General features: G+C 57.4%; 1 protein-coding gene across 5 annotated transcripts; it reads left to right on the forward strand.

The window, feature by feature from the left end:
* The first annotated feature begins 2,213 nt into the window (after positions 1-2,213).
* Positions 2,214-26,566, forward strand: FNBP4 (formin binding protein 4). 5 transcript variants are annotated; one of them, XM_074998150.1, is made up of 16 exons: positions 2,214-2,361; positions 6,815-6,907; positions 9,736-9,872; positions 10,520-10,709; positions 11,080-11,227; positions 12,319-12,439; positions 13,395-13,727; positions 14,737-14,947; positions 17,402-17,520; positions 18,002-18,106; positions 19,064-19,197; positions 20,117-20,295; positions 20,685-20,998; positions 21,993-22,505; positions 23,199-23,356; positions 25,556-26,566. In XM_074998150.1, exons 1-16 carry the CDS (start codon positions 2,241-2,243, stop codon positions 25,644-25,646), a joined length of 2,967 nt encoding a protein of 988 aa, XP_074854251.1. In that variant the 5' UTR covers positions 2,214-2,240; the 3' UTR covers positions 25,647-26,566. The 5 variants fall into 5 exon arrangements, with proteins under 5 accessions (XP_074854251.1, XP_074854253.1, XP_074854252.1 ...); XM_074998152.1 differs by having other exon boundaries at positions 18,008-18,106; XM_074998151.1 differs by having other exon boundaries at positions 17,405-17,520.
* Positions 26,567-27,882: the final 1,316 nt, after the last annotated feature.

Here is a 27,882-nt window from a genome sequence, read left to right on the forward strand (position 1 = left end):
GGGAGAGGACCCCAATTTTCCCTGCTAGTCCCCCAGACTACCCAGAGGCTCTAGCCCCGTGTCCCTCCCACCTGCAGCATTGGAACAGGTATGTGGTCCCTTAGACCCCCGCCCCCCACATGCACATCATGGGTGCTCATGGCCACAGAGGAGGCTGGAGAAGGAAGGAAGATGCCGGGAGCGCAGAGATGCCCAGAAAGAGGAATAGTTTTCCTCCATTTACATGGTGCCTGTTCCTAGACTGCAGCTAGTGGTTGCAAGGGGGCAGCTGGGTTAGTGCCAGCTCCTGTCTCAGAGGAAAGGGCTCCCCGCCTGCCTAACGGGGAGTGCCAGTCTGCAAGGTCAGGCTCTGGGCAGCTGGGATTTGTAGCACAAAAGGGTTTGAAATGGTGAGTTCTGAGCTACCATCCCTCTCCTGAGCACCCAGCTGGAGGACTGCCTAGCCACAGGTAAGGGCCTGTTCTGCTCATCTGCTGGGCCCGGCCCAGGGGCCTCAGCCATTCAGTGGTCTGTCCAGCTTGGTGACACAGGGTCAAATTAGTCTGTATCCCTTGTGAACCGGAGATGGGCAAGGGAGGGAAGGTGGGTTTTCCCTCAGTCCATGGAGCTGGGTCACTCACTGCACAGCAAAGTGCATTACTCCTGCTTGGACTGTGCAGACAGGTGGTGGCTGAATAAAGATTGGCAGGTAACACTCATGCCAGCACCTCCGGGGCCTGACTCCACTCAGGCTAGAGGCAGAAGAACTGATGTCCTGTATGTTTCCTGATGCAATAGCAGCATATTCTAGTCAACTAAAGCTCTCAAGTTACCTCTCTGCCTCTAGCAGCTTCCATTAAATATGCTTGGCTTTGCCTCAGTCCTTTCATCTCCAGCTGGTCACAACTGCCTGGCTCGTTAAGGGAGTGGGGGGGGGGTAGTTCTGGGTGGGTAGAGATGAGTCAGGCAGTGCAGTGACGGTCACACTTGCAATAAGGACACAGCCCTCTCCCACCACTGAATTAACCATCATGAGAGAAAACAAACCAGGCACACCCCTGGTGCAAAATACTACCAAAAAACCTCACTGTTGCACATGCTCCCTTGGTATAAGGATTTGAGCCAAGCTGCCCAGAGAACATGAGCCTGCTGTGCCTAGAAAGCAGAGTCCATTGCTATTCTGGGAGGATTTGCTGAGCCAGAGCCATGACAGGGGAGGTAGGAAGGATGCACACAGATGGCGCAAATTAACACCGCTGCCACAGGAGCTGGGGCACCTAACATTGCCTCTAATCTTTTGCAGTTAGGTGTAGGTTCTTTTCAATCCACGGGCAAAAGTTCTTCTACATGCACCTATGTGCGTGAATGTGCACTTCCAGTAGAAACAAAACCTGGCCGTGGGCACTCTGCTAATCCGCTGCACAGCACCATTCCCTCCCCTGAGCGCTCTCCAAATGCTCAGCTTACAAGGAGCACCGTTCATGACACATGCATTCACCAGTTTGCTGTAGGCAAGTCCCGGCCATGGTATGTGGTCTGCCTGCCTGTCCTGTGCCAGTTATCTACAGTCTGCTCTGAGAGCTCTGGCCCTGTCATGGACTCAGGCAGCAGCAACAGCAGCAGAACTGCACCCTGAGCAGATTTCTGGCTTGCAACCAGGGCATGGAGTAGGGTTAAACACCCAAGTAGCTGAGCTGGACTCTAGAGACTTCAGGGACAGCTGGAGACTGGGACAGCTGAAGCTGGGTCAAAGTTCTCCTGCAGCTCCCCTGCTCTATTCAGCCCCCATTGGCTGGGGTAAGCCCTTTGGCTTCTCTGCCTCCTGGGACCGCTCCACCCTGCCAACCCCGTGCAGTGCAATGCAATGCAATGCGTCCACCTGCTTGCACCCCAGCCTTGGCCTTACGGGGCGGCACAACGCCGGGCCCGGGCCGGCGCGTGCCTGGAGCCAGGGCTCGAGGCTCACCCCGCCTTGCGGGCTGCAAGGGAGCAGCAGCAGCAGCAGCAGCCCCGGAGGCTTTCCCCGCCGCCACTCTGATTGGCTGCAATTTTGGCCAATCGAAGCGGCGAGGGGGCGGTCCTAACGTTGCGGCGGAGAGGCACCGCCCCCTCCCCGCCGGCTCGCGGCAGCCGGGGGCGGGTTCGGACTAAGCCCCGCCCCGTTGTGCCGTCACACGCCCCTCGTGTCGTCACACGCCGTCGCACGCCTGCCCCCCCCCACCCCCACGCCAGCCCCCGCCCCAGGCCTCCCCGCGCGCGCCATGGGGAAGAAGGGTCGCGCGGCGCCGGGCCGCCGGCCCATCCTGCAGCTCTCCCCGCCCGGGCCCCGCGCCGCGCGCGAAGGGCCGGCCGCGCTCGACGCCAGCTCGGGCTCGGAGGCGGGTAGGGACCGCGCGGGCCTCGGGGCGGCGCCCGCCACGCGAGGTTGGGCCTGCGGCCTGCGGCCTGGCCGGCGCGCGGCGAAGGGCGCAGGGCGGGAGCGGGCCGCGGAGGGCGGGGCCCCTGGCGCGCGGGGGGAGGGGGAGCATGGAGGGAGCGTGTGTGGGGGTGGGGTCTCGGGGGGGGGAAGGGACTGTGGGGGCGGAGGGAGTGTGTGGGGGCGGGGGAGCATGGGAGGGGCTGGGGTCCCTGAGGTGGGGGGGAGTGCGTGGGGGAGCATGGGCGGGGTTCCTGAGATGGGGGGAAGGGACTGTGGGGGGCAGGGGGAGTGTGTGGGGGCGGGGTCCCTGAGGCGGGGGGAAGGGGCTGTGGGGGAGCATGGGAGGGGCCGGGGTCCCTGAGGTGGGGGGAGTGTGGGGGGGGCAGGGGGAGTGTGTGGGGGTGGGGGGAGTATGGGTGGGGGCGGGGTTCCTGAGGTGGAGGCAAGGGACTGTGGGGGGCGGGGTTCCTGAGGTGGAGGGAGTGTGTGTGGAGGTGGGGGCGGGGTCCCTGAGGCAGGGGGAGCGTGTGGGGCTGGGGGAGCATGGGTGGAGAAGGTCATGGGTGGTCTCTGAGCTGGGGGAAGGTGGGGGGTGGGGTTCCTGAGATGGAGCAGAGAGCAGGCCCACAGGGGAGCATGTGGTGGGGAGGGGCCATTCGGGGGAGAGTCCCTGAGGCAGGGTGGTGTGGGGGTGGAGGCAGCTGCTGGGGTATCTTCAGAGGGGACTGTCCCCAGGGTGGGTGCTGCCTTGTTAGCTCGCCCCATTTCCTGTGCTTAGGCGGGACAGACCCGGCTGGGGTCTGCCTGGTGCCGTTTGTGTTGCGGTCACTCCTGGGAGCAGTAGCAGTGACCTCCCTTGTCCGCTGGGTTCATTCTGGCTGTCGGTCTAGTCAGTGCTGGTCACTGGGCCTTGTCCAGAAGCACTGGGGGCTTTGTGGGCAGTGCATGATTTCCCCGGGCTGGTGGGGTGGGGGGGGGTTGGGCAGTTGTTGCTGAGTGCACGTGGGGCAGCTGTGAAAACAAAAGTGGTTTGAGAAGGCTAAAGTCCCTACTCTGTAGATCAGCAGCCGGCATATACTTGGTCTCTATAGTGCTGCTGGTGGAAGTAGTGCCAGTGGGTGATTGTGACTCCCCCAGTCCTGTGCTTGGGCAGGTTTCTGTATTGCATTGCAGCCCCCTCTGGCAGAGATGGGGGAGAAGGCAGCCCCTGGGTAAATTTTTGCGTGTAAATGGGAACCTTTGCAGGCAAGATTGCGGGGTCTCTTGATTCAGTTGCTATGTGTATTGTAGCACTAGCTGGTAGGGTGGTAGGTACAGGGTCACTCAGGGATTTTCTACATGTGCATTGCAGCTCTCATGGGCATGGGTCTGGGAACAGGGCTGCTGAGTGGTTTTCTGCATGTGGATGGTAGAATTTGTGAAAGGAAAGCGGTCTGTGGTCTCTTTGCCAATTTCTCTGTGTGTGTGTGTGTGTGTTTGTGGTGTTGCCTTTGCTAGGAGAGTAGTGGGCATGGTGTGTGTGTGTGTGTGTGTTGTAGCCTTCCCTGGCAGTTCAATAGGCATCAGGTTGTTTGGCGTGTTTCCTTGTGAGTAGTATCAGAGAGGTAGCTGAGTTAGTCTGTATCTTCAAAAACAGCAAGAAGTCCTGTGGCACTTTAGAGACTAACAGGTACTTTGGAGCATAAGTAGATGAAGCAGGTGTTTGCCCATGAAAGCTTATGCTCCAGAATATCTGTTAGTTTATAAGGTGCCATGGGACTGGTGGATGTGAGTTCATTTTGCTGATTTCTACGTGTTTGTTGTGCATATACGACCATTGGATGGGTTTCTACTTGTGTATTGTAGTCCTTGCTGGCAGGGGGATGGGGATGGGGCTGCCGGGCAGTTTTATACATGTGTTGTTGCCCTGACTGGTACTCTGTGGTTACAGGAGCTCTGGCTGGTTTCTGTGTACATTATAGTCCTCCATACAGGACAATGGGTATGCAGCAGCCGAAATAGCTGGGTGCTGCTGTGAGGGCAGGTCGAACCATCTCTGGTAGCATTTTGTTGCATTGTATTTGCTCAGGGTTTTCTTTATTGGATTGCAGGCTTTTTCTTACACCTTCATGACTCCCTGATGCTTTGGTTTATTGCTGGGGTTATGGTTTTTTGAGCAGTAAGTGCTGTTTCAGCCTTTCCAGAATAGGGGTGCAAGTGCTTGTGGTAGTTGGTTTTATTAATCTCTCCTGAGTTGTCTGTTCAGCCCCTGCAGTATATTCCTTTGCTCCTGCTGGGATTCTTTGCATATTTCAGGCATGGCATGTTTGAGCTACATGAGTAGCAGTTATAGTTTAGGAGCAAGGAGCTCAGTAACTTGCGTAGGTAAGAGTTGTGAAGGATGTCCCCAGTGTTATAACCTGGAGTGTATATCCTTTTTTTTGCTTGATGCATTACTTACATCTGACCTGGGATGCAACCCTGCACACATTTAATCACAGCATGCACACAGCTGTGTTTGGTAGATGTAGCAGGTCGTGGAGAATTAGATGTACATGGACAGCTGGGCCAGACCATACCCACAAGTGGCAAAGCAGTAACTAGCACTATCCACCTCTCTGAGAGCATTTTGCCTTTCCATGCTGGAGGCTGTCTTCTCTTGCACTTCACAACCTTCCTCTCCATAAAAAACAAAAAAGCAGTCAGGTAGCCATTTAAAGACTAACAAAATAACTCATTAGGTAATGAGCTTTGGTGGGGCAGACCTGCTTCTTCAGATCTTGAGATAGTGCTGAAGTGGGTCTGCCCCCACGAAAGCTCATCACCTAATACATTGTTAGTCTTTAAAGTGCTATGTGACTTTTTTCTTTTGTTTTAAGTTATGGACTAATACGGCTATCTCTCTGTTACTGTCCCTCTCCGTAAACCCTGTGGCTTCCGTGATGGCACCTTGCCCTGTTTCCATTCATGAGCTGATTATTTCACCACTGGCAACCCCCACTTAGTTCCATCCACATCCGGTTGGTGCCTGACTGGAATGCCAGTTGATATCCAATGGAAGGGAAGCGAAGAGATTTGTGCCTGGCTGTGCATTGGGCCACCCTACCAGAAATTTCAGTTTCTTGAAGAGGAAAATAAAGACCTCAGAAGTCAGTTAATTAAACAAATGCGTCACCGATGGTCTCCGCAGCTAGCGTACTGTGACAGAGGGGACTGAGTGTGGCGGCTGGGGCCTGGACCTTCTGGCTGTTTTGAACTGGTTCATGGCTTCTGCAAAGCAGGGATCTGCCTCTTTGCTAATCCTGGCGCTGTCTGTTTAGTAGATGACTAAGCAGTATGGCCTCTGGAGAATTCCCTTGGTGAGATTAGCAGTGGGTACTCTGGAGATGCTCTGGGGCACATGATGGAGAGGCTGCTGGGCTGCCTGGCTCCATAATAGCCTGTGGCTTCTTGGCTCCCCTGGGGAAGCAACAGTAGGGGTGAGAGCTGCCCCTTTTCCTGTTTTGGGTCAAGCCCACAGTTGTCCACGTCGTGCACCTTCTCTTTCCCCCTTTAAGGTGTGTTGCCTGTAAGCCACCCACCGGCCTATGGTGGCTGGGCTTAAGCAGTTCTTGGGCAGCGCTGATCTTATTTATGGAAGAGAACGAGGCAGGAAGTCCCCTCACTTGTGTACACAGCCTCCTGCTGCTGTGTGTAGCTGCTGGTTATTTTCATTACCCTCCTCCCTTCCCTCTGCTCAGTGTGGTGTTGGGGATCCCCATTCCCCTGGGGTCCCAGTAGTCCGAGGCTGGAGGTCAAAGCGGTGAGGCAAGAGTTAGATCTAAAAGGAAACTTTATTATGCATGCGTGCAGGCTGCCACCTTACAGAGAAGTGGGAGCCCTGAGAAACAGTTTCAAGGGCTTTTGACATAGTTTGTTTAGACAGTTTAGTTGTTAGTTGTTTCCTTTTAACATATGAAAGTCTCAGCAGAATTGCCCTGAGATGTTTCTGTAAGCACCAGTTGAGCTTGAGGCCTGTTTACACTACAAAGGTCCGTGATAACCCAGACACGGGAGCCTACAGGATAAATCGTCTCTAGGCGGCAAGGTAGGGACTTCAAAGAAGTGCAGCTGACCCTCTAGTATCCCCTTACAGAGTGAAGCCTGGTTAGCATGAAAAACTTTTAACCCTTAAAGCAGTGTCTCCCCCCACAGTGGTCAGGCAAGCTGTGTGTGAGGTGTGGCTGTACTGTGGGGCTGTGCTGTCTGGGTGGTGCCTGGTAGTGCCTCCGCAGCAATCTTCACGGGGGGGGGGTGTGTGTGTGTGTGTGTGTGTCTATGGAGCTGCTGTTTGTGGAGCGGGAAGCGTGTTACCCTGGCAGTGAAGCACCTTTGCTGGCAGAGGCCCATCACACGATGTGGGCTGCTGAAATGGTCACTTTTCCTTCCTTGGCCCAGATGAACCAGAGGTGGCTGGAGAAGTTCCCAAAACAGCTTCAAACCCGCCCCAAATGACTGCGCCTGCTGGACCGGCTGCTGTTAAGCCAACAGGTAGGTGGGGCATTTCGCCTTCCTTCCCTTTCTCTGCGTCTCGCTCTGCCTACGTTCACTGAGGACAAGCAGCCAAGTCTGTTTGATGGCTGGTGCCAGAGGCTCTAGGTGCAAAGTGCTGTTGCTGGAAGGCAGCTGCCAAAGTCAGACATGTTGCTTGTGTCCTGGTCTGTTGGCATGTGAAGGAAACTTTAAACATCCTTTCAGAGCAGCAGCTTCCTGCTTGTGCTTTGCCTGGGAAGACGCAGGGATGTCAGGTCTGGTTTTCCACTGAAGGATTTCACAGGTGACTCTGTGGCTTGTGACCTTTCTCAGCCCTAACTGATCGTGTGGAGGTTTTGAGTCTTTGGCTGGCTGTTTGTTCCAACCCTTTGGCTTTGTTTTGGTCGCTCAGGCTCCTCTGGCTTCAATAAAACCAAACCCCCTCCCCACCTCAGTCAGGGTGTGCCTGTGCTTCCAGTGGCACATGGCAGCATGGACAGAACCCACAGCAATGGGAAGGATTCTCCCAGCACCCTAGGTCACCCACCTACCAGAGAAGTGCTAGGTAGGTTGATGGAATAATTCTGCTGTTGACTTTGCTCTCTGTACACCAGGAGTTAGATCAGCTAAGATGCATCTCGGGTCTGAATTTTTCACACCGCACAGCTCCACTGATACGCAATTCTAACGCAGACTAGGTCTCAGTTAGATTCAAGCACTAAGCTCCCTAGTCCTCATGGACTTTTCCGTTTAACTGGTTTTTCCAGGAACCTGGATTTGTAACATGAAGAGAGGGTGGAAGAAACTCTTTAGGCCCCTTGTTAGTGCCAATGATGACTCATAGAATCATAGAATACTAGGACTGGAAGGGACCTCGAGAGGCCATCGAGTCCAGCCCCTGCCCCAATGGCAAGACCAAGTACTGTCTAAACCATCCCTCATAGACATCTATCTAACCTGTTCTTAAATATCTCCAGTGATGGAGGTTCCACAACCTCCCTTGGCAATTTATTCCTCTACTTGACCACTGACAGTTACAAACTTTTCCCTAATGTCCAACCTGAACCTCCCTTGCTGCAGTTTAAGCCCATTGCCTCTTGCTCTATCCTCAGAGGCCAAGAAGAACAAGTTTTCTTCCTCCTCCTTATGAGACCCTTTTAGATACTTGAAAACTGCTGTCATGTCCTCTTCTTAATCTTCTTTTTTCCAAACTAAACAAGCCCAATTCTTTCAGCCTTTCTTCATAGGTCACATTTTCTAGACCTTTAATCATTCTTGTTGCTCTATTCTGGACCCCCTCTAATTTCTCTGCATCTTTCTTGAACGGCAGTGCCCAGAACTGGGCATAATACTCCAGCTGAGGCCTAACCAGCGCAGAGTAGAGCAGAAGAATGACTTCTTGTGTCTTGCTCGTAACACACCTGTTAATACATCCCACAGTCACGTTTGCTTTTTTTGCAACTCATATTTAGCTTGTGGTCCACTATAACCCTTAGATCCCTTTCTGCTATAGTCATTCCTAGACAGTCTCTCCCCATTCTTTGTGTGAAACTGATTGTTCCTTCCTAAGTGGAGCACTTTGCATTTGTCTTTATTAAACTTCATCCTGTTTACCTCAGACCATTTCTCCAATTTATCCAGATCATTTTGAATTATGACCCTATCCTCCAAAGCAGTTGCAACCCCTCCCAGCTTGGTATCATCTGCAAGCATAATAAGCGTACTTTCTATGCCAATATCTAAATCGTTGATGAAGATATCGAACAGAACCGGTCCTAACAGAGACCCCTGTGGAACCCCACTTGTCACACTTTTCCAGTATACAAAGCAAGAGGTGGGGGACAGCGGTGCCCTCCCCCACCCTCTTTGCTTGCCTTTACGGCCCACTGGGGAGCTGCTTTTTGGAATTTGTGGTACCACCAGACAAACTATCCCAGTCTGGGATCAGGAGCCATGTGCTCAGATGGCACCTACAGGGGACGGTTTCATCTTGGTGCAGCTGTCTCCGGGAGGGGGAGAGGTTTCTGGCAGAGAGCTTTTTACATTTACAGTGGTCCCATGCTTATAACCTGATTTAGTTTCCTGAGCTCCAGTGATCTGCAGGCTGTTAAATCTGCTTTACTTGTTCAGATTTATTCAGGAGTTGGAACTCCTGTAACTCTCGGGTCGGCAGCTGGCTGTCCTGATTTGTAGTGTGGCTCACAGCAGTTCCCTCGATAAGCTTTAAATCTTGTAGCGCTGGCACGTTCTGGGCTGCCCCCCACCAAGCGCTTGGGGAAGTACCCTGTGAGCTTGCAGCCTCCAAAGCACAGGCTTGGTCAGGATGTACAGGGCCTGCATAGCACATTCACCACAGCAAGCTTCTAGCTTCCATGGTTGCAGAGTTTAATTTGTTTTCCATGAGAACATGCACTTTCTGGGGCAGGGACCATGTCTTTGGTGTGTCTGTCCAGCGTGGTCTGGCCCTAACCCTGTGCCACAGTGAATAACAGTCGTCACTGCAGAGAAGCTGCCTGTGTTGATGGCTCGCTGCTGCTGGTGTACTTGGGGATTGTGGCCTCTCCTTGTGTGCATGGGCTGAGAGGTGAGAACTGGCAAGACAGCTGTAGCTTGCAAACGGGTTGTGTATGCTGTTCAGTTACTGAAAATCCGGTGAGCATTCTCTGCTCAGTGCTGTGCCCCCAGAAGGGCTGTGCGCATGTTGCGTGGTGCTCTGAGCTTCCCCAGAGAGTCCCGGCAGGTGGCTGCTTTTAAGGATCACGTTTGGAGTATTTTCTCTGTCCTGTGCTCTAATCCCAAGTGCCTGTGGTGGGAGGGAAACTCACTGGTAACTCCCCTCTACCTAGGTGGCTTATGTCTGCTTGGTGCATATGCAGACAGTGATGATGAGGAAGGCGAGGCACCTGAGAAATCGGTGCCATCCACAGATGCCAACGGCAACAATTCAGCCGACATTGACAGCACGCTGGCAAACTTCCTGGCGGTGAGTAGAAATTCCACCCTGTGTCTCAGTGTGGGGATGACTGACAGGGCTCTGGGGTTGAATGGGGAAATCTGACCAGCCTGAGTGTGCTTGTGGACAAAGATGCTTTCACTGGGGCGGAGGATGGAGCTGGTGGGTGGGGATGGGGTTCCTCAGCTGTGGAGGTTGGAGGGCTTGCCTGGGGTAGAGGCTGCTTGTCTATGTGTAGGCCAGTGGTGGGCACCCTGGGTGCCACCTGCAGACCCCACGTTGCTCCCCTCCCCCATGCGCCTCTTGTGGAGCTGGGCACTGGAACCCTACGCTTCCTAAGTCTCTCCCTCCCAGCGCTTTCCGAGTGCCATGAATCCCCTGATTTGCCCTCCTCCCCGTCCCTCCAAATCAGCTGTTTGTGGTGCTCCAGCCCTGGAAGGCCGGAGGAGGAGCCGGCAAGCGAGGGGCTCTGGTGCGCCAGCGGCTTATGGGAGAGAGGTGCAGGGAAGGGTGGCGGGTGAAACCCCACTGGGCTGCAGAAGCCCCCTGAGGCAAAGCAGGGCTACTCCTGTGGGGGCCTCCCTCATTCTTAGCTGCCCACCCCCAGTGTAGGGGATACGCTTTTACGCCCAAACTTGCAGCTTCTGCCCCCCCCTAACCGTTTTTTGCTTTTTAAGGAGATCGATGCCATTACGGCTCCGCCCCAGCCTGCTGGATCCACGGCTGCCTCTGCCGCACCCCCGCCGACTCCGCCGCGCCCAGAGCCCAAGGAGTCTGCCTCGAGCCATCCCTCGGCTACGGCGAACGGCCCGGGCTCTGCCCAGCCGGCGGAGTGGCAGTATGACACCCAGTGCTCCTTGGCAGGAGGTGAGCTCTGTTGCCAGATTCATCTGCCCCAGGGCCTGTGGGCAGCCATTCCAGCCAGGGCGCTGGGGGGGCCTCCATCCCCAGCAGCACGCCAGTCCCTTTCATTGACTGGAAACAGCCGCGTTCTCTAGCTCTGATGTCAGAAGATGAATGTTGTGCTGTAGCCCCAAGAGTGAGACACTTAGTGGCCGACACACACAGGTTTGTGTCTTCCAAGGGCTGTTGGTGAGTGGCTGGCGCGGGGGGGTGAGTGCAGGGCTGGATGGTGGGGTCTCTGTCTGAGGCATGTGGAGAGGGCCATGGTGCCTAGCACTGGGGTGCTGCCTGAGGGCATCCTGCTCACTCAGGACCTGTGGTTTTCTTCTCTCAGTGGGCGTGGAGATGGGAGACTGGCAGGAGGTCTGGGATGAGAACACCGGCTGCTACTATTACTGGAACACGCAGACCAACGAGGTGACCTGGGAACTGCCGCAGTACCTCGCCACCCAGGTTCAGGGGCTGCAGCGCTATCAGCCTGGGTGAGGCCAGCAGGGCTGGGGCCTGGGCACCTCTGGAGTGGAGGGGGGCGAGGGTGCGGCTGGGTGGTCTGTGCCTGTGTAGGCTACCCGCTTCAGGGAGCGGCCACTCCCACTCCCTGTGCAGCCCAGTCCTGGGGCTCAGTCCTGTGTGCAGGCTTCGGCGGACCTGTGGTCAGCTCCCAGGCATGCAGCACCGTTAGTCTAATGCCAGATCAGAGGGCCTGAGCCCTGGTGCAGAGCGGAGGCAATGAACAACAGCTGCTCTAAAGTCCAGAGTATGTGCCCAGGCTCCAGTGCAAGTGGAGACCGTATAAGGTCAATGGGCTCAGGCCATGGTGCAAGGTGAGGCAGCAAACAGTCAATATAAAGTAAGCCCTGGCCCTGGTGCAGGTCAGGGCAGCAAACAAACAGTGACAATCAATATAAAGTAAGCCCTGGTGCAGGGCGGGGCAGCAGGCAGTCCATAGAAAACACGTAAGCCAGGCCCTCACAGTCAGCGCGCGCTGGGCAACCCAGGCATATCCCTAAACCAGTGAGAGTGGGGAGGCTGCCACCCATGGGTTAGGGGTGCAGGCGGGGCGTGCAGACCCGCCCATTTCTCTGCGACCTGGCCCAGGGCCCTGTTAGCAGCAGTGGTCTGTGGCCAGGGTCAGCGGGGATCCACACCACAACATGCTGACCCCTGTTATCTCTGGGCCACTTCCATATCTCCCTCATACCTGGTTAAGCACTGGTTGGGCTTCTCTGGGTCTGGTGGGGTACGGTGTCTCTGCCACAACGAGTGCTTCCTCCTCTGGGTCTTCTGGCAGAGGGCACCAGTGGTCTGGGTCAGTCCTCTGCCTCCTGGAGCAAGGGATCCTCCTCCCAGCCTGGGAGCTCAGGACTGTTCTCTGGCTTGTCCAGTGGCCGGGGCCCTACCTCTGGGCTGGGGTTTTTATACTGGTAGCTCTGCCCCTTGCCTTCCAACCAGGTGAGGGAGCAGGGCTCAGTTCTGTCCACCAAGGTGCTGAGAGGGATTCGTCGTCTCCTGAGTCAGGGAGCTGCCACTCCCGCTCCCTTCAGCCTGTCACAGCTTTCTGCTTTTTCCCTAGCTCTGCTGCAGGTGTGGATGGGAGTTTCCTGGTGTCTGCAGACCAGTGCCCTCAGGAGAAAGGGGGTGCTGCTGCCAGCATTAGCCGTGGGACTGTCCTACCCAAGCGAGAGGTGAAAAAGGTCAGTGGAAGTCAGCCCTTTTTCCTGCAGGCTGGCTCAAGGAGGTGATGTGTGAGGCTGCAGGCTGGGCACCTCCTGGGCTCCCAGAGAACAGAGGGTCCAGGAAGGTACGAGAGAGTCTGGGAGGGCCTCAGTTAGCCACAGAGCTTGGGCATGTTATTGGGATACAAAAATTCTGGTCATCGTCTAGTGCCCTGAGATGGGTAGGAAAAATATCCCTGGGAAGAGTTTGTAAAGGCTGCATCTGTACAGCTTAGAAAGGCAGCTGTGGGGTGAGGGAGAGGTGGTGTGTCCGGTGCTCTCAGTAGCCTCATCTCCCAGGCTGTATTTAGGAACAGCGAGTCCCCATACAACAGTGTTTCCTGAAAGCTGAGCACTTGGGCAGCCCTGCTCCGGAAAGATTCAAATACTGCCCAGCTGATTAGCAGAGCGCCCACAGCCAGCAGCGTGTTTCTACTGGTGGTGAACATCCGCACATGCCTTGGTGCACATAAAATTCATTGTACACATGTAAAACATTAGCGGGAGCATTGCCGTACACCATGCCCCGTTTATGTTTGGGTCTTGCAGGCCTGCTGCACACCCCGGACGCCAGCAGTGTCAAAGAGTCCAGAAGGGATTGGCCATAACTGTGGGTGGTCACGGGGCGGGATACAGCTGAACCCCTCTCCAGGGGAGCTAAGGGGAGATACTTGCTCCAGAATTGTCCACTGCATGGGTCTTGCACCTTCCTGTTAAGACCATAGCACTTGCTGGTGTGGGAGACTGAAGCACTGGGCTGGTCCCCTGTGGCTCTCCCTTAATTGCTCCAAATCACTGGCTGGGAAAGAGACCCTCATTGCAGGGAGCTCTGCAGGGGAAATGCATCTTGTTCCCCCGGTACCCGTCTGAGATGCCCTTGGGCAGTGGCACATCTGGAGCGGGACAGAGCCCATGACTCCTCGTTGTCCCGCAGGAAGTGAACGAAGGCGTCCAGGCCCTCTCGAGCAGTGAGGAGGATAAGAAGGGGGTGGCGGCGTCCCTGCTGGCTCCACTGGTGCCTGAGGTGGTGAAGGAGGAAGAGGAGCGCTGGAGGAGGAAGGTGATCTGTAAGGAGGAGGTGGAGCCGGTGCCAGAAGATGAGACAGCCACAGAGGAAGCGTCAGTGGCTGTGGATGAGCTGGACCCTTGCAGGGATGTGCTGGAAGACCCTTCCCAGGAGGGTCTGTGCAGTGTGGTGCAGTCAGGGGAGAGCAGCGAGGAGGAGCAGGACACGCTGGAGCTGGAGATGGTGCTGGAGAGGAAGAAGGTGAGCAGTAGGTGCTGGCGTTAGCAGTCCAGGTGTGCTAAGAGCTCCTTGTCACATTCGCCACCCAGCTGAGTGGGGGTAAATGGGCTTCCCCACAGCAGCACTGGGGCAGAGTGTGAGGCGAGGCACCACACAGCATGCTGCTCCCTCCAGCGGGATGGCCCGACAGCCCTCTCTACACTAGAGGCCCTGCAGCTGCGGTGCTCCTGCTGTGCTGCAGACACTTCATGCACTGACAGAAGGGGATGGCCCAGCTCTGTGGGAACTTCCCTCCTTGAGCGATGCCGGTCAGGTCATCGGAAGCTTTCTTCTGTCGACCTCCTCGCATCTCCGCAGGCAGTGGGGTCGGCACAGCCACAGCGCTGGGGCAGGCGGCTGGATTTTGTTGCATCCTGACCTCTGTAGCTAGGTGGAGCTGAAGAGTAGACCAAGCCCATGTCGTCCTGAGTGGCACTGGCTGGAGTGTTTCCCGAGCCCCGCGCTGTTCCTGTTCCCGTTCCCCTGGCAGAGAGGATTGTTGGGATGGAAAGTTCAGGAGAGGGTCTCCCCCTTCTGGGAAAAGGGACTGCTCCCCACCCTCCTGCCAGGGGCTTCTCGGGGTTCCCATTGCTACCACTGCCCCTCTGTGCCAGGCTGATGTGCCACCTGCCAGAAGACCCCTAGGCCAGAGGGACCCCTGACAATCTAGGCCAGTGATTCCTAGACTTTTCACCAAGGCAACCTGCCAACAGCACCTTGTCTGATTTTCGGGGACCTGCTGTTACATGCGTGCACCTCTGCCCTCAGCGCTGTCCCCTGTCCTGTAGGGTTGGGCCCAGCTCTCTGCTGTGGTCGTGGCCACCTAGCGCAGCGCCGCTCGGGTTTCACCTGGCCATGCTGTCCTGCTGTCCCTTCACTGTGTATTGGGGGTGTAGCTCCTGGTGGGGCGTTGCTCTCTTCCTCTAGTTTTCTTCTGCAAGTGCCAGGGGTTGCTCCCCACGGCGGCGCTCACCCTCTGCTCTTGTGGCAGGCGGAGCTGCGAGCCTTGGAGGAGGGTGATGGCAGTGTCTCAGGTTCCAGCCCACTCTCCGACGGGAGCCAGTCAGCACCTCATGACCCAGCCCCCAAGCTGGCTTCCAAGCAAGGGAAGTGGAAGCTTTTCGTCGGGGTTGCCAGCCCAGAGTCTACCAGCCGCGGCTCTAGCAAGGCTGGCCGAGATACTCCTGAAATCAAGGAAGCAGGTAACCGGAGAGGTGCTTCCCTTGTCTGGGAGGGGCAGGGCGCAGGCCGGCTTGCCACCAGGCTGAGCTGCTCCTCTCACAAGCCTGGCAGCGGTCATGGCTGGGATATTAGTGGTGCTTTCCCGGGGGACTCTGTGCATGTGTTGTTAGGAGTCCAGAGCCTTGCGCATCTGCAGATTGCTGCTTTTTATCCATGAATGGAGATGTCCCCACTGACCGTTTCTCATAGCGTAGACCAGATGTGGGTACAGATTCCGAATCCGTGCAGGGGCGGGCGGTGCTTGGGACTGCCTGAGTGATAGCTACGGCAGCTCAGCTGGGCTCCAGGGTGCAGGGTGGCATCGCTGCATTGCTTCGTAGAGCAGGGGGTGGGGAGTCTTTGGACAGCCCTGGCTTTTGTGGCGTTGGTGCCACGCTGGAGATCCTGGCTACTGTGGCCAGCGTTGCCACAGAGCAGCTCCGTCCCTAGCTGAGGGTGCACCCCCTTTGCCTCCAGCGGTCTTGAGGGGAGGGTCAAGGCTCTGTTCTGATGGGTATAAGGAGCCCAGGGGTCGCCAGCATAGTTATCAAACCAGCTGTCTGTCCCACTTCTGAATGGGGTGAATGGTTTCCTGGGGTCTGGCTGGGCTAGGATGTGACTTGAGTGTGCCATGGCTGGGGACAGAAAAGGTGCTGCAAATGGGGAAGGGGCTGGAGGCTGCAGAGGAGATGGCTTGGGGGATGCTCCCAGACCGGGGGTGTTGCTGGTGGCTTGGGTGTACTGGGCGAATGCCCTCTTTCTGTGTGCTGTTGGGTCGCAGGGTGCAGGCTCCTCTCTGGCCCAGGCTTTGCTGCCGAGAGCTAAGCCAGCCTATTTGGCAGACCAGAAGTGCAGCACACTGTCTTGGGCCACACCTCAGGAGCTCCCCTGAGGCTCACCCACCGGGAGCAGGCCATGCCAGTCCTTGTTGTATTGCACTGGCTTCCGGTTGGCTGGCAGCACTGGTGACTCTTAGTGAATGGCCTGCAGCAGGGCCATGGGTGGGATATTTTGAGGGGGGACCGCGTCATAGAATCCGAGGGACCTCAGGAGGTCATTGAGTTCAGCCCCCTGCTTCAAGCAGGATTAACCCCAACTAAGTCATCCCAGCCATGGCTACGTCAAGCCAGGACTTAAAAACCTCTAGGGATGGAGAATCCACCAGCTCTCTAGGCAACGCATTCCAGTGCTTCACCACCCGCCTGGGGAGGTTTTCCTAATATCCAACTTGCACCTCTCCCTCTGTAACTTCAGACCATTGCTCCTTGTTCTGCCATCTGTCACCACTGAGAACAGTCTCTCTCTATCCTCTTTAGAGCCCCCTGCAGGAAGTTGAAGGCTGCTATCAAATCACCCCTCAGTCTTCTCTTCTGTAAACTAAATAAGCCCAGATCCCTCAGCTTCTCCTCATAGGTCTTGTGCTCCAGCCCCGTAATCAGTTTTGTTGCCCTCCGCTGAACCTGCTCCAGCACATCCACATCCTTTTCTTACCGAGGGGCCCAAAACTGGACACAGTATTCCAGATGTGGCCTCATCAGTGCTGAATAGAGGGGAAGAACCTCTTCTCTAGATCTGCTCACAGAGCTCCTCATAATGCACCCTATTATGCTGTTAGCCTTCTTGGCTGCAAGGGTACACTGTTTACTCATATCCAGCCTTTCATCTGCCATAACCCCTAGGTCCCTTTCTGCTGTACTGCTGCTGAGCCAGTTGGTCCCCAGCCTGTAATAATGCTTGGGATTCTTCCAGCCCAAGTGCAGGACACTACCCTTCTCCTTGAGGAAGGGCATCCTTCATTCCCTGCCGTGATCAATGACTTGCTGTGAAGTAGCAATGAACCAGCTTGTCTTAAGTCTGGCGTATGCTACAGGGTTATGTCCATGTAACCCATGTGTGTCAACCTAGCTGGGAAAATGTCTTCACTTAAAGCTGGCTGCTGCCAAGGCGAGCGTGTCTCTTTTTCAGCTTAGTAACAGCACCCTGTGAGCAGCGCCGAGTCCCAGCCAGCATGGTTAGGTCGACAGTGTCAGTGTAGTAGATGCTGCATTGGTTACGTTAGTTGTATCCAGCTTTCGGGAGCTGTCCCACAATGCCCCACTCTGACAGAACCACCGATACTCGGGCTCCAACGCACATGAGTGATCCATGGCTGTGTACCGATGTAAGCCAGAGTTTGTCACGTAGATGTGGTTGTGGTCTTCTGGCCTACCCCGGACCTGGCTTCTTAATTGCAAGTAATAAAGGCACTGGAGAGTGTGCCATCTATTGTCCCTCTTCACATGTTCTGAGTAAAACCCTGCCCACTCCCAGGCCAGACCCGAACTTTTCAAGTAGGCCAGACTAGGGCAGAGCGTTTATTTGATTCCCTCCCACGGGGGCTGAATGCGGTGCCCTGTGGGAACAGTCAAGGAGGACTCGTGTTTTGCTTCTCTCAGCAGTGAGTGCAGAAGCAGCTGAGGAGATGTCAGACAAAGAGCTGGCGCCAGAGGAGGTCCAGGATAAAGTGAAACCATCGGCGCCGCCCAAAGCAGAGGAGGGAGAGCAGGACCTGAAGGTGGGTGGGAGGGCAGGAGCCAGGCAAAGTTGGTATGGGAGAGCGTTCGAGTCTCAGCTGCATCTTGGAGGTCAGAGGGTACCACCTCTCCTCACCCTTGAGCCAGGGGTTGGAGCGCTCTTTTGGGTTGGCCCACTGACTTTGGTCCCAGGGGAAGATGGGAAATTGGAGGGCTGGGGTTGCCTGCCTCTTGAGTGTCACTCCTCCAAGTCAGCGAGGGAAGAGGCCTCTCAGCTCAGGGCAAGCCCTGCTTCTTCCCTGTCAGGTAGCGTGAAGTTGGCTTGGCTTTGCATGCTGGGATTGGGGAGGAGGATTCTGAGCACTCTGTACAGTCCTTGGGCCATCCCTCTGCCTGCCCCTGATCTTTGCTGCCCTGGAGAGCAGGGGCATAGCTGCCCAAACCCTGGCAGTCCTGTTTTAGGGCCTGCAGGCTGTCTGCAGGCCAGTCCTCGCCCCTCACGTGCCCCATCTCACTCGTCAGTTTCAGATCGGAGAGCTAGCAAATACTCTGACTAGTAAACTGGAGTTCCTGGGCATCAGCAGACAATCCATGTCCAACTTCCACATGCTGCTGTTGCAGACTGAGGTAACTGAAGCCATCGCCCCTCTGTGGCCTGCATGTGTTCCGGGACTCCAGCACTCTTCTGCCACCAGTGCTGGGGCTCCCCATAAGCCAGCGGGACCACCATCCCCTTCATCTGTCTCTATCCCTGAGCCCACAGGCCTGCTGTCAGAGGCAAGGAATAGTCATCCAGGGGCCCAGGCATGTTAAAAGGGCCCATGGGCCCCCTGGCCACTGCTAGCCATTCAGGGAGACTAAGGCAGGCTCCCTGCCCCTCTCTCCATGCTGCTCCCAGAAGGAGCTAGCCCATCCCCTGGGGGAGGGTGTCTTGCCTTGTGTTACCCCACCCCAAGCCCAACGCTGGCGCTACGCGCTTCTCCTCCCCTGCCTGGGAGCTGCTGCCCCAGAGAGGAGCCCTCTAAAGTAAGCACCAGCTTCCTCCTGTGCCTCCTCCAGCTCCCTGACCCCTGCCCCAGCCTAGATGTGAGTACAGGTGTGGGAGAGCGAGTGACAGGGTGAGAGAATGGGGCGAGTGGGGGCCTGGGGCCTCTGCGAAGGGGCAGAACAGGGTCATGGCCCCAGGAAAGGTCTGGGTTTGTTTAACCGAGCAGTCGGCAACCCTCCTGGCTGGCCACGCGGAAGCCAAGGCTGTGCCAGAAAAGCACATCCAGCAGTGCAGCGGGCAGCTCCCTGGGTATCAGCAGCACAGGCGCAGCCCCGCCCAAAGGTCAGGGGTCCTGTGCCCATGTGGGTGGGGCTTGGGGGCCCATTGGTCTGCCCGGGGGCCCAGAATTGCTATCGGTGGGCCTGACCAGACAGGACATTTCCATGTCCCGGCCTGGCACCATTCACGGGACTCGCTGGGCAGAGGGCAGCCGGGCGGCCCAGTGCTGCCCGTCTCGTGCGGAGGCTGCCGAGGCCCGTTGCCCTGCCTTGCCCTTTGCGCGGAAGTGTGACCGCTGCTGTGCTTGCTGGCCCTAGACTCGCATTGCGGACTGGCGCGAAGGAGCTCTTAATGGCAACTACCTCAAACGCAAACTGCAAGACGCAGCCGAACAGCTAAAACAGTATGAAATAAACGCCACCCCTAAAGGCTGGTCCTGCCACTGGGACAGGTACGCACTCTTCTCCCCTTTTCACCTTTCACCTTTGACCTCTCAGACACGGTTTGTGACCATCACCACCTGACGACGCGGCGCCACCTATCTGGAGACTGAGAGCAGCTGCAGTTAGCGGTGCTGGGCAGGCAGAGCTTCTCCAGCGCTCACAGAGTTTGGGCCAGTCCCTGTTTAAAAAGTGTTTGGAATGGCTTTGGGCCGCTGATTGGACGGAGCTGGTGTTTACTCTTCCGAGTGTAACGGCGCTGAGGAGGGCGGGCTCGGGGGGTCGCGCATGCGAGAGCTGTGTGCACTTTTCAGGACTTCTGGATTTCTACTCCGGCTAACAACACCAACCCTCAGGAAGCCCCCCCTGTCTGCGGATTGGAACCCAGCTCAGGATTACTGCCTCCTACCAGCAGGTCAGACCCAAACATTTCTTCTTCTTTGGTTTTTCTGGATACTTTGTTCGTTGTTTGAAATGTTTGCTTTTGTTTTTCAGCTCCCAGAGCCTCTCCTTCTCTCTAGCGTTCACTGTGTGTTTGACACCAAGCGTATCAGGCATGGGACCTCGACGGCCCATGGGAGGAGCAGCCGCCCTTGCTTAAATTGGGCTGCTCCCCATTTGTACTCCGGAGGCAGTTGCTCCTAGTTTTGTGCCTAGAGAGAGCTCGCCCCCTTGTCCTGCTGGCGACATTAGCCTGCTTTTCCCAGCCTTTCCCTCTTGGAGGGCTTGGGGCTGGATTCACAGAGCCAGCAACGCAAACAGCTTTGAGCCAGCCAGTTCCGCCTCCATGCCTCAGAGCTGTTTGTTGCCTTTGTGAATGGCAGCCTTGCTAGAGGAGGGGCTTCCCGGTGAGAGCGCAGCGCTGTCGCGGGAAAGCGTGTCACTGCCGGGGAGGGAACGTAAAGCCGCCTGTTCTTTCTTGTGATCTAGGGACCATAGGCGCTATTTCTATGTTAACGAGCAGACAGGAGAGTCCCAGTGGGAGTTCCCGGATGGGGAGGAGGAAGAGGATGGGCCGGCCCCAGACAGCAAAGCCGAGGCCGCTCCCAAGCCGGCCCCGAAGGAGAAAGCTGAGTCCGGTGGTGACTCCGCCCCGGAGAGTGCAACAGGTACTGGGAGGCTGGGCTGGGGGCGGGGTGGGGGGAGTGGTGTGCGGTCCAGCTGGTGGCAGGGTGAGTGTGACCAGCAGGTGCTGGAGAGCTGGTGTCACCTGTGATGGCCCGGTGCTTTGAGCTGTGTCGCTGGTGAGACCCAGCCTCAGTTCCCTGCTCTGCCATGGATTCACGCTGCAACTGGGCTAGTCCCTGATGCTGAAGGGGGGACAAGGATGGGTGATGGGCCCGGAACAAACAAGGGAGAGAAGAGGCCCTCAGCAGCCCCACGTGCTGCCGGGGTTGAGTTAGCTGAGGAGAGCAGCTAAGCTGGGGACAGGGCTGGCGCAGAGGGGGAGCAGGTGTGTGATGGCAAGGGTGGGGCTCACATTGCTGTCACTCCTCAGGTCCTGTCAGCAAAGAGCCTGGCTCCGGCCCTGCTTCTGCCACCTCCCTTGTGCCGCTCACGCCATTTTGGACTCTGCTTCAGTCCTCTGTGCCAGTGCTCCAGCCCCCTCTGCCCTTGGAGGTGCCCCCACCACCCCCACCGCCTCCTGAGTCTCCACCGCCCCCTCCCCCACCACCACCGCCTCCTGGGGAAGATGGAGAGATCCAGGAGGTGGAGATGGAGGACGAAGAAAGTGTGGAACCGCCAGCCCCAGGGACAGAGGAAGATGCTCCCCTGAAACCTCTTCTCCGCCCAGCGGTGACCAGCAGCCAGGTGAGGGTGCGGCACAGCTGCTGCTCGGGTGGGCCCGGGATGAGCAGAAAGGTGTCAGAGAGAGAGAGAGCTCCATGTTCCTCAGCTGGGCATGCTTCCTGGTGGCCCTGTTGTGGATCCTCCTGCAGCAAGGGCCAGCTCCTTTCCCTGCCCACTCCTGGAGAGAAGGGTTGTTGAACGATGCACCCTCTCCAAAGGCCTTTGCCAAGGCCCTCCCCAAGAGGTGGTGGAAAGGAGGGTCTAGGGCATGGCTCAGCCCTGGGGAAAGCCTGTTTTTAACGAGCAGACAGCTCCCTGGGCACTCTGAACCAGGAACAGGAGCCCAAAGGGGTCAGCAGTGTTAGTGGGTAAGGGGCAAACCCTTTGGTAGTGAGCTGCTGGTGGCACACTGGGGCCCTGCTGCTCCAGAGGGTTTCAGTCTCATGGAAGGGTTCCCCTGCTGGGAGTGTCAAATGTTCCCCCCCAGATGAGTTGGAGAAACCCACTCGTCTCCTGGGGCGGGGGGGCTGTTATCCTGCTAACTGAAGGCAAGCAAGTTCCCATGACCTGGTTTGGTGCAGCCCCCCCGCATGGCACACCCGAATCCCTCCACAGTAGCAGCTTGCTGAGTGCTCTGGAGCAGCTGTGCCGGGGGCGGGAAGGCTGGGTGGGGGCAGCCATAGGAGTGGGCCCTGGCAGTGTTAGAGCTGTGGCCAGCTATTGGGAGAAGGTGGTGTGTGCCAGCTGCACCAGGCTGCTGTAGGAATGAGCTGCAGGGGACAGCAGGCATGGGGCAGTGCAACAGGCTTCCCTCTAGCAATGGGTCTCACAGGCCTAGGCTGCCATCAGCAGAACTCAGTGCTGTCTGGTGTGAATACAGTTCCAGCTTGAGTGAGCACATCCCCATGGCAGAGCACCCCGCCCAAGGGGCGGTGGGTTTGGCTGGCTCAGCAGTGGGGCCAGGGAGATGCCTTTTCAGCCCAGGTGCCTGACTGCCCCCTCCTTCCACTTGCAGAGTAACTCTGAAGGCAGTGCCTCGGCTGCCGTCTCCGCTAAGCCGCAGAAGAGGAAAGCTGGGGAGATGAGCGCTGGGCTGATGCAGCGAGCAGTGACCATTGGCAGCTGTCCCGTTCTCTACACCCAGCCTGTCATGGCTGCCAGCGAGTACCAGCCCCGGCGGGGCCTCTGCCAGGCCAGGATGATCTCTGCAGGGGGCAGACAGGGCCCTTCGGACCTCCGCCTCTCCGCTGTGTCTGCAGGCCCGCAGCCCACAGGACTAAGCCTTCAGCAGAGGTACCTGGGCATGACTGCACCAGCCCTCATGAGCTATTCAGAGTGTGCTGTGCCCTCTGGCTTTGCGGCCACCATGGCACAGCCAGCCCCCACACGAGGAGCCTTGCCTGCCAAGGGGGTCACGGAGCAGCCGCCTCCCCCGCCTCCACCTCAGCCACCGCCGCCGCAGCCTCCGCCTCCCCCTGCCATCAAACCACCACTTCCTGAGAAGCCTCGCAAGGGGAGGAGGGACAAGGTAGGGATGAGATCCTCACTGCCTATGTGGGCTGGGCCAGGCAGGGGGCTGGGAGAGGAACTGTGAGGAGCTACTGGCTGTGCCCATGGGCCTGAGCTGCAAGAGCAGAATGAGGACAGGTCTCTTCTCTCTGAGTCTCTGTGAAAGGGAGGCCGGCTGATGCGGGGGCACCTCGGGGTCCCTGCGTGAAGGGCTGATGCTGTAGGCAGCCTGCCCCACTGCTGGTATGGGGCAGGTTGTCCCCTTGGGGTGCCTGGAGCCAGCACTGGGCTAAGGGCAGGGAGAGGGGGTCACTGCTGGTCAGTGCTGACATGTCAGAAGGGGAAGACCTGTTCTCTTCCTGGTGGTAGCCAAGAGATGCTGAATTCTTAGGGCTCCTCCAGCATTAAGGGGGGAATGGCCAGCTCACCTTGGCGGGGGCCAGTGAGCACTACTGTATTATACCTCATGTACAGCCCCTAGCACAGTGGGGATGGGGCTCGTGTCTGCCCCTTGACTCAGAGTGCTGGTCATTTCCCCCGGTCGCTGCACCCAGACCCTGGAACAGAGTGACGTGCTCCCCTGAAAGCATCGGCCGCTTTCCCACACGTGCTCCACCTCTGTTGGCGGATCTGCGTCCGGGTAGCCTTCCCCTCTCTCCTGGGGGAGAGGGCTGCCAGGTGGAGTCCCACCCTTCCCCTTCTGCGTGTGCAGGGCAAGAAGGGGAAAGCCAAGATGCCCTCGCTGGTGAAGAAGTGGCAGAGTATCCAGCGGGAGCTGGATGAGGAGGAGAACTCCAGCTCCAGCGAGGAGGACCGGGAGCTCACCTCTCAGAAGCGCATCGAGGAGTGGAAGCATCAGCAGCTCATGAGGTAGGAGGCTGGGGGTGCCGGGGAAGAGCCAGATGGGCCTGGAGCCTGCTCCTTGGGGGGCCTCTGCACTAGCCAGTAATCAGGTTCCTCTACAGCAGGGATGAGTGAGGGGGGCCCTGGGGGTTGGATCTGCCCCCCCATAAGCCTCTGAATCTGGCCTGCAGTGGGCGGGGGGGGGGGGGGTGTGGAGCTTCAAGCCTGCCCCCAGTCCCTGGGGAAATTCTCTCCACTCCTGTTGGCTGGAAATCCTACCAATGGGAGCTGAGAAACTGAGCTGCACTGCCCTACCCCCAGCAAAACTTTTCAACTCCTATTGGCCAGGTGCACAAAACTGACCAATGGGAGCTGAGAGATGATGTTGTGGGTAGGGACAGTGCCGCACAATTTCTCAGCTCCCATTGGCTGGATTCTGGCCACTAGGAGCTGAGAGATTTTGCTGGGTGCAGGAGCAGGGAATTCTGCCCCCACACACACAGCCATGTGGAACAGCCTTTGGGGTTGGGCGTGCCCCTGGTGGTGGTGGTGGGTGGTGGTGGTGATTCTGGCAGGCAGGGAAGCCTGCCCAAGTGCTGCTGGTCAGGAGCTGCTTTGGTAAGCGCCTTCTGACCCCAAGCCACTACTGGCACGGCACCACACCCCAACTCTGTCCTGTCCCAAACCCTGCGCCCTTTCTTATACCCCTCCCCCAGGCCAGAATCCTGCTCTGCACCCCTGTACCATGCCCCTGGTTACCCTCTCCTTCATCCAAACTCCCTCCGACCTCCCACTGTCTCCTGCACCTGAACTCCAGTCTGCACCCAGCCTCCATTCCAGACCCCGCACCCGCTCTGTAAAAGAGCGCGGCCCTTGACTGCTTACCGGCATCTTGGCAGTGCCTTCCCCTCAAAAATTATTGCCCACCCCCTGCTCCATAGCCAAATCCAGGCACCAGCCAGTCTCCTGGAGGCAGCGTCAGCCCAGTGGGGGCATTCCTGCCTTCAGAACCGGTCCCCTGGAAATGCCAGTGTGACCCTGTTATGCCCTCTGGGGTCCCCAGGAGAACCTGTTTCCAGGGGGAGGGGGAACATTCTTTTCCAGGGGCTGTGAACAGTTACTGCTCAGGCCTTAGTGAGGCACTTCCTGGCACCCTCCACCAGTCTCCAGGGGACCCTACCGCATCCTGCTGGAATCAGCCTCTTGGCCAGAGGAGGGCTGCCCCATTAATTGGAAATGAGGCTCTTCTTTTCCCAGGACAGGCCAGTAAAGAGCCCCTCATCCCCTCCTTTCAGGGCCAGCGTTGTCTTGCTGGGCTGCCTACTCCCCTTGTGCCCAGTTGACGTTCTCCACCAGCCCCAGCCAGGGGTTCTATAGCCCCATGCGGTGCAGGGCCTTTGGCCTGACAGAGTAAAGCACTAGGCCCGGTGAGCGCGAAGGCCGGGCGTGAGGAGGCAGAAGAGCCGGCTGGATGCATGGCCTGCTAGGGGCAGCTGGGTCCCTCCCACTGCTGTTTGCAAAGCTCTCAAGGGTCCAGTTTGGTGGCTGCTTGAGCTCCACACCCTGGTCCTTCCAGTGGCCCTGAGCCCCAGTGCCCACCATGAAGATGTGTAGGAAGCCTCTCCCCTTTGCCTGTCCATGTGAGAGGTTTGGGGCTGGAGGTGGGTCTGCAGCTGGGGCAGTGACACTGCTGAGCTGTTGTGCAGGGAACATGCGGGGCACTGATACCCAGCAGCAAGGAGACAGCCTCCTGGCACTGCACCTTTTAGCAGGCCCAGGAGATTGTAGGCCAAGGGCTAGTCGACTATGTTGGCCAGCCTGGTGCGCTCCAGCAGGTTGATTGGTCCATCCTCTGTTGGAGGCGGCTGTGGGAGCTTGGCATCACGCATCATCTCGGCGTGCGGCCTACCCCCGAGCTGTGCCACTAGCAACCTGCACAATTTCTGCCATGCTTCATCTGCCGATGCAGGCTTGGGACCCCACCAGCTTGCTGTACAACTGGCAGAGCAGAGGCTGACGAGACAGGGCACAAGCCCCCTGGCCCTGCTACAGCTGTTCTAATGCCTGCTGTGCCGTTTCCAGATCCAAGTAGCTATGTGAGATCTGAGTCTCTGTCCTGTCCTGGGGCAACCAGCTGAGCACTCAGGGTGTGATGGGGCCCCTTGCCCATGAGGGTGGCCTGCACGTGCTCTGCTCAAGGGCCTGACATGCCACTTGTCCCCACAGCGGAAAGGCAGAGAGGAACGCCAATTTCGAGGCTTTGCCAGAGGACTGGCGAGCACGGCTCAAGCGGCGGAAAACCACTTCAAGCACATGAGGCTCTGGTTTTTTACACGTGTACAGTTCAGAGCCTCTTCCTGATACGACTCCTGTCAATAAAGTGTAACTGGTGGGGGCGTCCCATTTCAGTTCAATCCCCTGGGCTGGGACCTCTCTGGGGGCACTGGGTGGGGAGAGGGGGGGCATGTGAAAGGCCTTAGGTCAGGGGCAGCCTTGCAGAGCCCTGGGCTCTCTGTTTGGCTGCTGACACAGCGGGGTGGTGGGCATGGATTGTCTGTTTCCCGGCTGGGTTCTTGCAGAGACTGCGCTGGGTGGACCTGCCGCCCTCATGACGCTTTGCTAAGCTGAAGAGCTGAGCTGACCCCCCTTCTCTTCCCCTCACAGTTTAAGGAGAAAGCAGCTCTTCCTTGGCGTTCAGACGTAGCTCTCTTGGGCATCTCCTGGCATGGCTGTGCCCAGCGCCTTAAAGATGCTGTGGCCTGTCCCGCACCAAGCAGGAACCTGTACGTTCAGCTCCCCTGTTGGAGCCAGCCAGTAGCCCAGAAATCCTGTGGGGCCGGGGGGGGGGCGGTTCTCCCTGTTCTCTTGGTTCCAAGATGTTTGTTCGGGCCCCAGGGCAGAGACTTGGCAAGTCACCTTTGCCTGGACCATAAAACCTTTGGTCAGCCCTTGCTAAGTCCCATGGGCTGGGCAGCCATGTGGCAGGAGCTGCCCATGGTCAAACATTGTTGTCAGCTCTGTAGTTTCCCCCGTTCTAGGCCCCATGGCTCTTCACTCCCCAGCAGCCTCCCAATTTCAGCAAAAGTAGCGTTTTGTCCACGTTAAGCCTCCTCCCCTCTTTCTTTGGCTCTGAATCAGGTGAAAGTCACTGCCCGTGGAAGGAAAGGTCGCTCGGGTTTGTCCAGTTTTGGCTTTGTAAATTTGTACATAGACACGAATAAATTCCCTTTTTATACTTTAGAACCTGTGTCCTTGTATGTTGGCCAGGGGCTGCAGGGGTGTGGTGCAGCTGTATTCTGGGTGACTCTGGCTCCTCCAGCCATTGCCCCAGCAAAGGCGGGGTGGCTATCTGATTTGGATTCACAGGTGCTTTTGGCCTATGGGGCGCTAAAATAGCTGACCTGGGCTCAGCCGTGCCAGGGAGTCTCACTGGCGAGGCTGGTGCCCATAACGCAGTGCATGCGGATTATGGCAAACAACTATCGGGGGGGGGGGCGGTTCTTCCTCATGGGGGGCAAAAGGTAGATTTTTCTTTCCTGGAGTCACCACTGTAATTGTGCAGGTGGTCTGAGCTGTGGGTCAGGGGGTGCAGGGAAAAGCCCTGCCCTTCCCTGGGAAGGGGTGCAAGTCCTACAGGGTGCTAGGGCCCGCTTGCTACATGCAGGGGTGGGGCTATGGGGATGTAGGGCCAGCCCGAGGCTATGGGGTAGTAGGTCTTGCTCCCTACATGTGCAGGGCCATAGGGCAGTAGAAGCCAATTGCAATATGGGCCAGGCTATGGGGCAGTAAAGCCTGCTGTGTATAGTGTGCAGCATCCAGATGGAGGTGGGGAGGCCCCTGGGGTTATGGGGCAGTAGGGCCTGGCTTTAGCTATGCCTGGCTAGGGAGCAGTAGGAGCTGGTCCTTACACAGGTAGGGAGGCCTCCAAGGCTATGGGGCAGTAGGGCCCAACTGTGGCCATGAGGCGGTAGGATCTGGTCCATGCACAAGTGGGGAGGCCCCTGAGGCTATGGGGCAGTGGGGCCCAACTGTAGCTATGCTGGGCTATGGGGCAGTAGGAGCTGGTCCAAGCACAGGTGGGGAGGCCCCTGAGGCTAGGGGGCAGTAGGACCTGGCTGTAGCTGCTGGGTTATGGGGCTTTAGGGCCTGGTCCATTCACAACCAAGTCTAGGGGGACTGGTATCCCCTCCTGCTCAGCCCCTGCCCAGGAGGGTGGGAGCCCACAGTGTGCAGGGCGGGCTTTAGTTTCCTCCGGCTCTGCCATTGGCTTCTGTAGTAAGTGCAGGCCCAATATGAGGCCTTAGGCCTGAACCCAAGGAATGGTCGCGGCTCTGCTAACAGAAAGCAAAGTGCAGCTGTGAGCTAAAGGAATGCATTGCTCACAGACGTTGGGAAGAAGAGGGTTGATGTTGCATAAACATCTACCTGGCATATTGAAGTAGGTACATGGTACCAGAACTCCCTACCCTGGAACATCCCACAGACGACAAGGAACAGGCCGACCCATCCCAATGACAGGGGCAAAAGGGTAATATGATGGATAGTTGTTTTGT

This window comes from Carettochelys insculpta, chromosome 6 (assembly GCF_033958435.1).
Source record: "Carettochelys insculpta isolate YL-2023 chromosome 6, ASM3395843v1, whole genome shotgun sequence".
In the NCBI taxonomy this organism is placed as follows: domain Eukaryota; kingdom Metazoa; phylum Chordata; order Testudines; family Carettochelyidae; genus Carettochelys; species Carettochelys insculpta.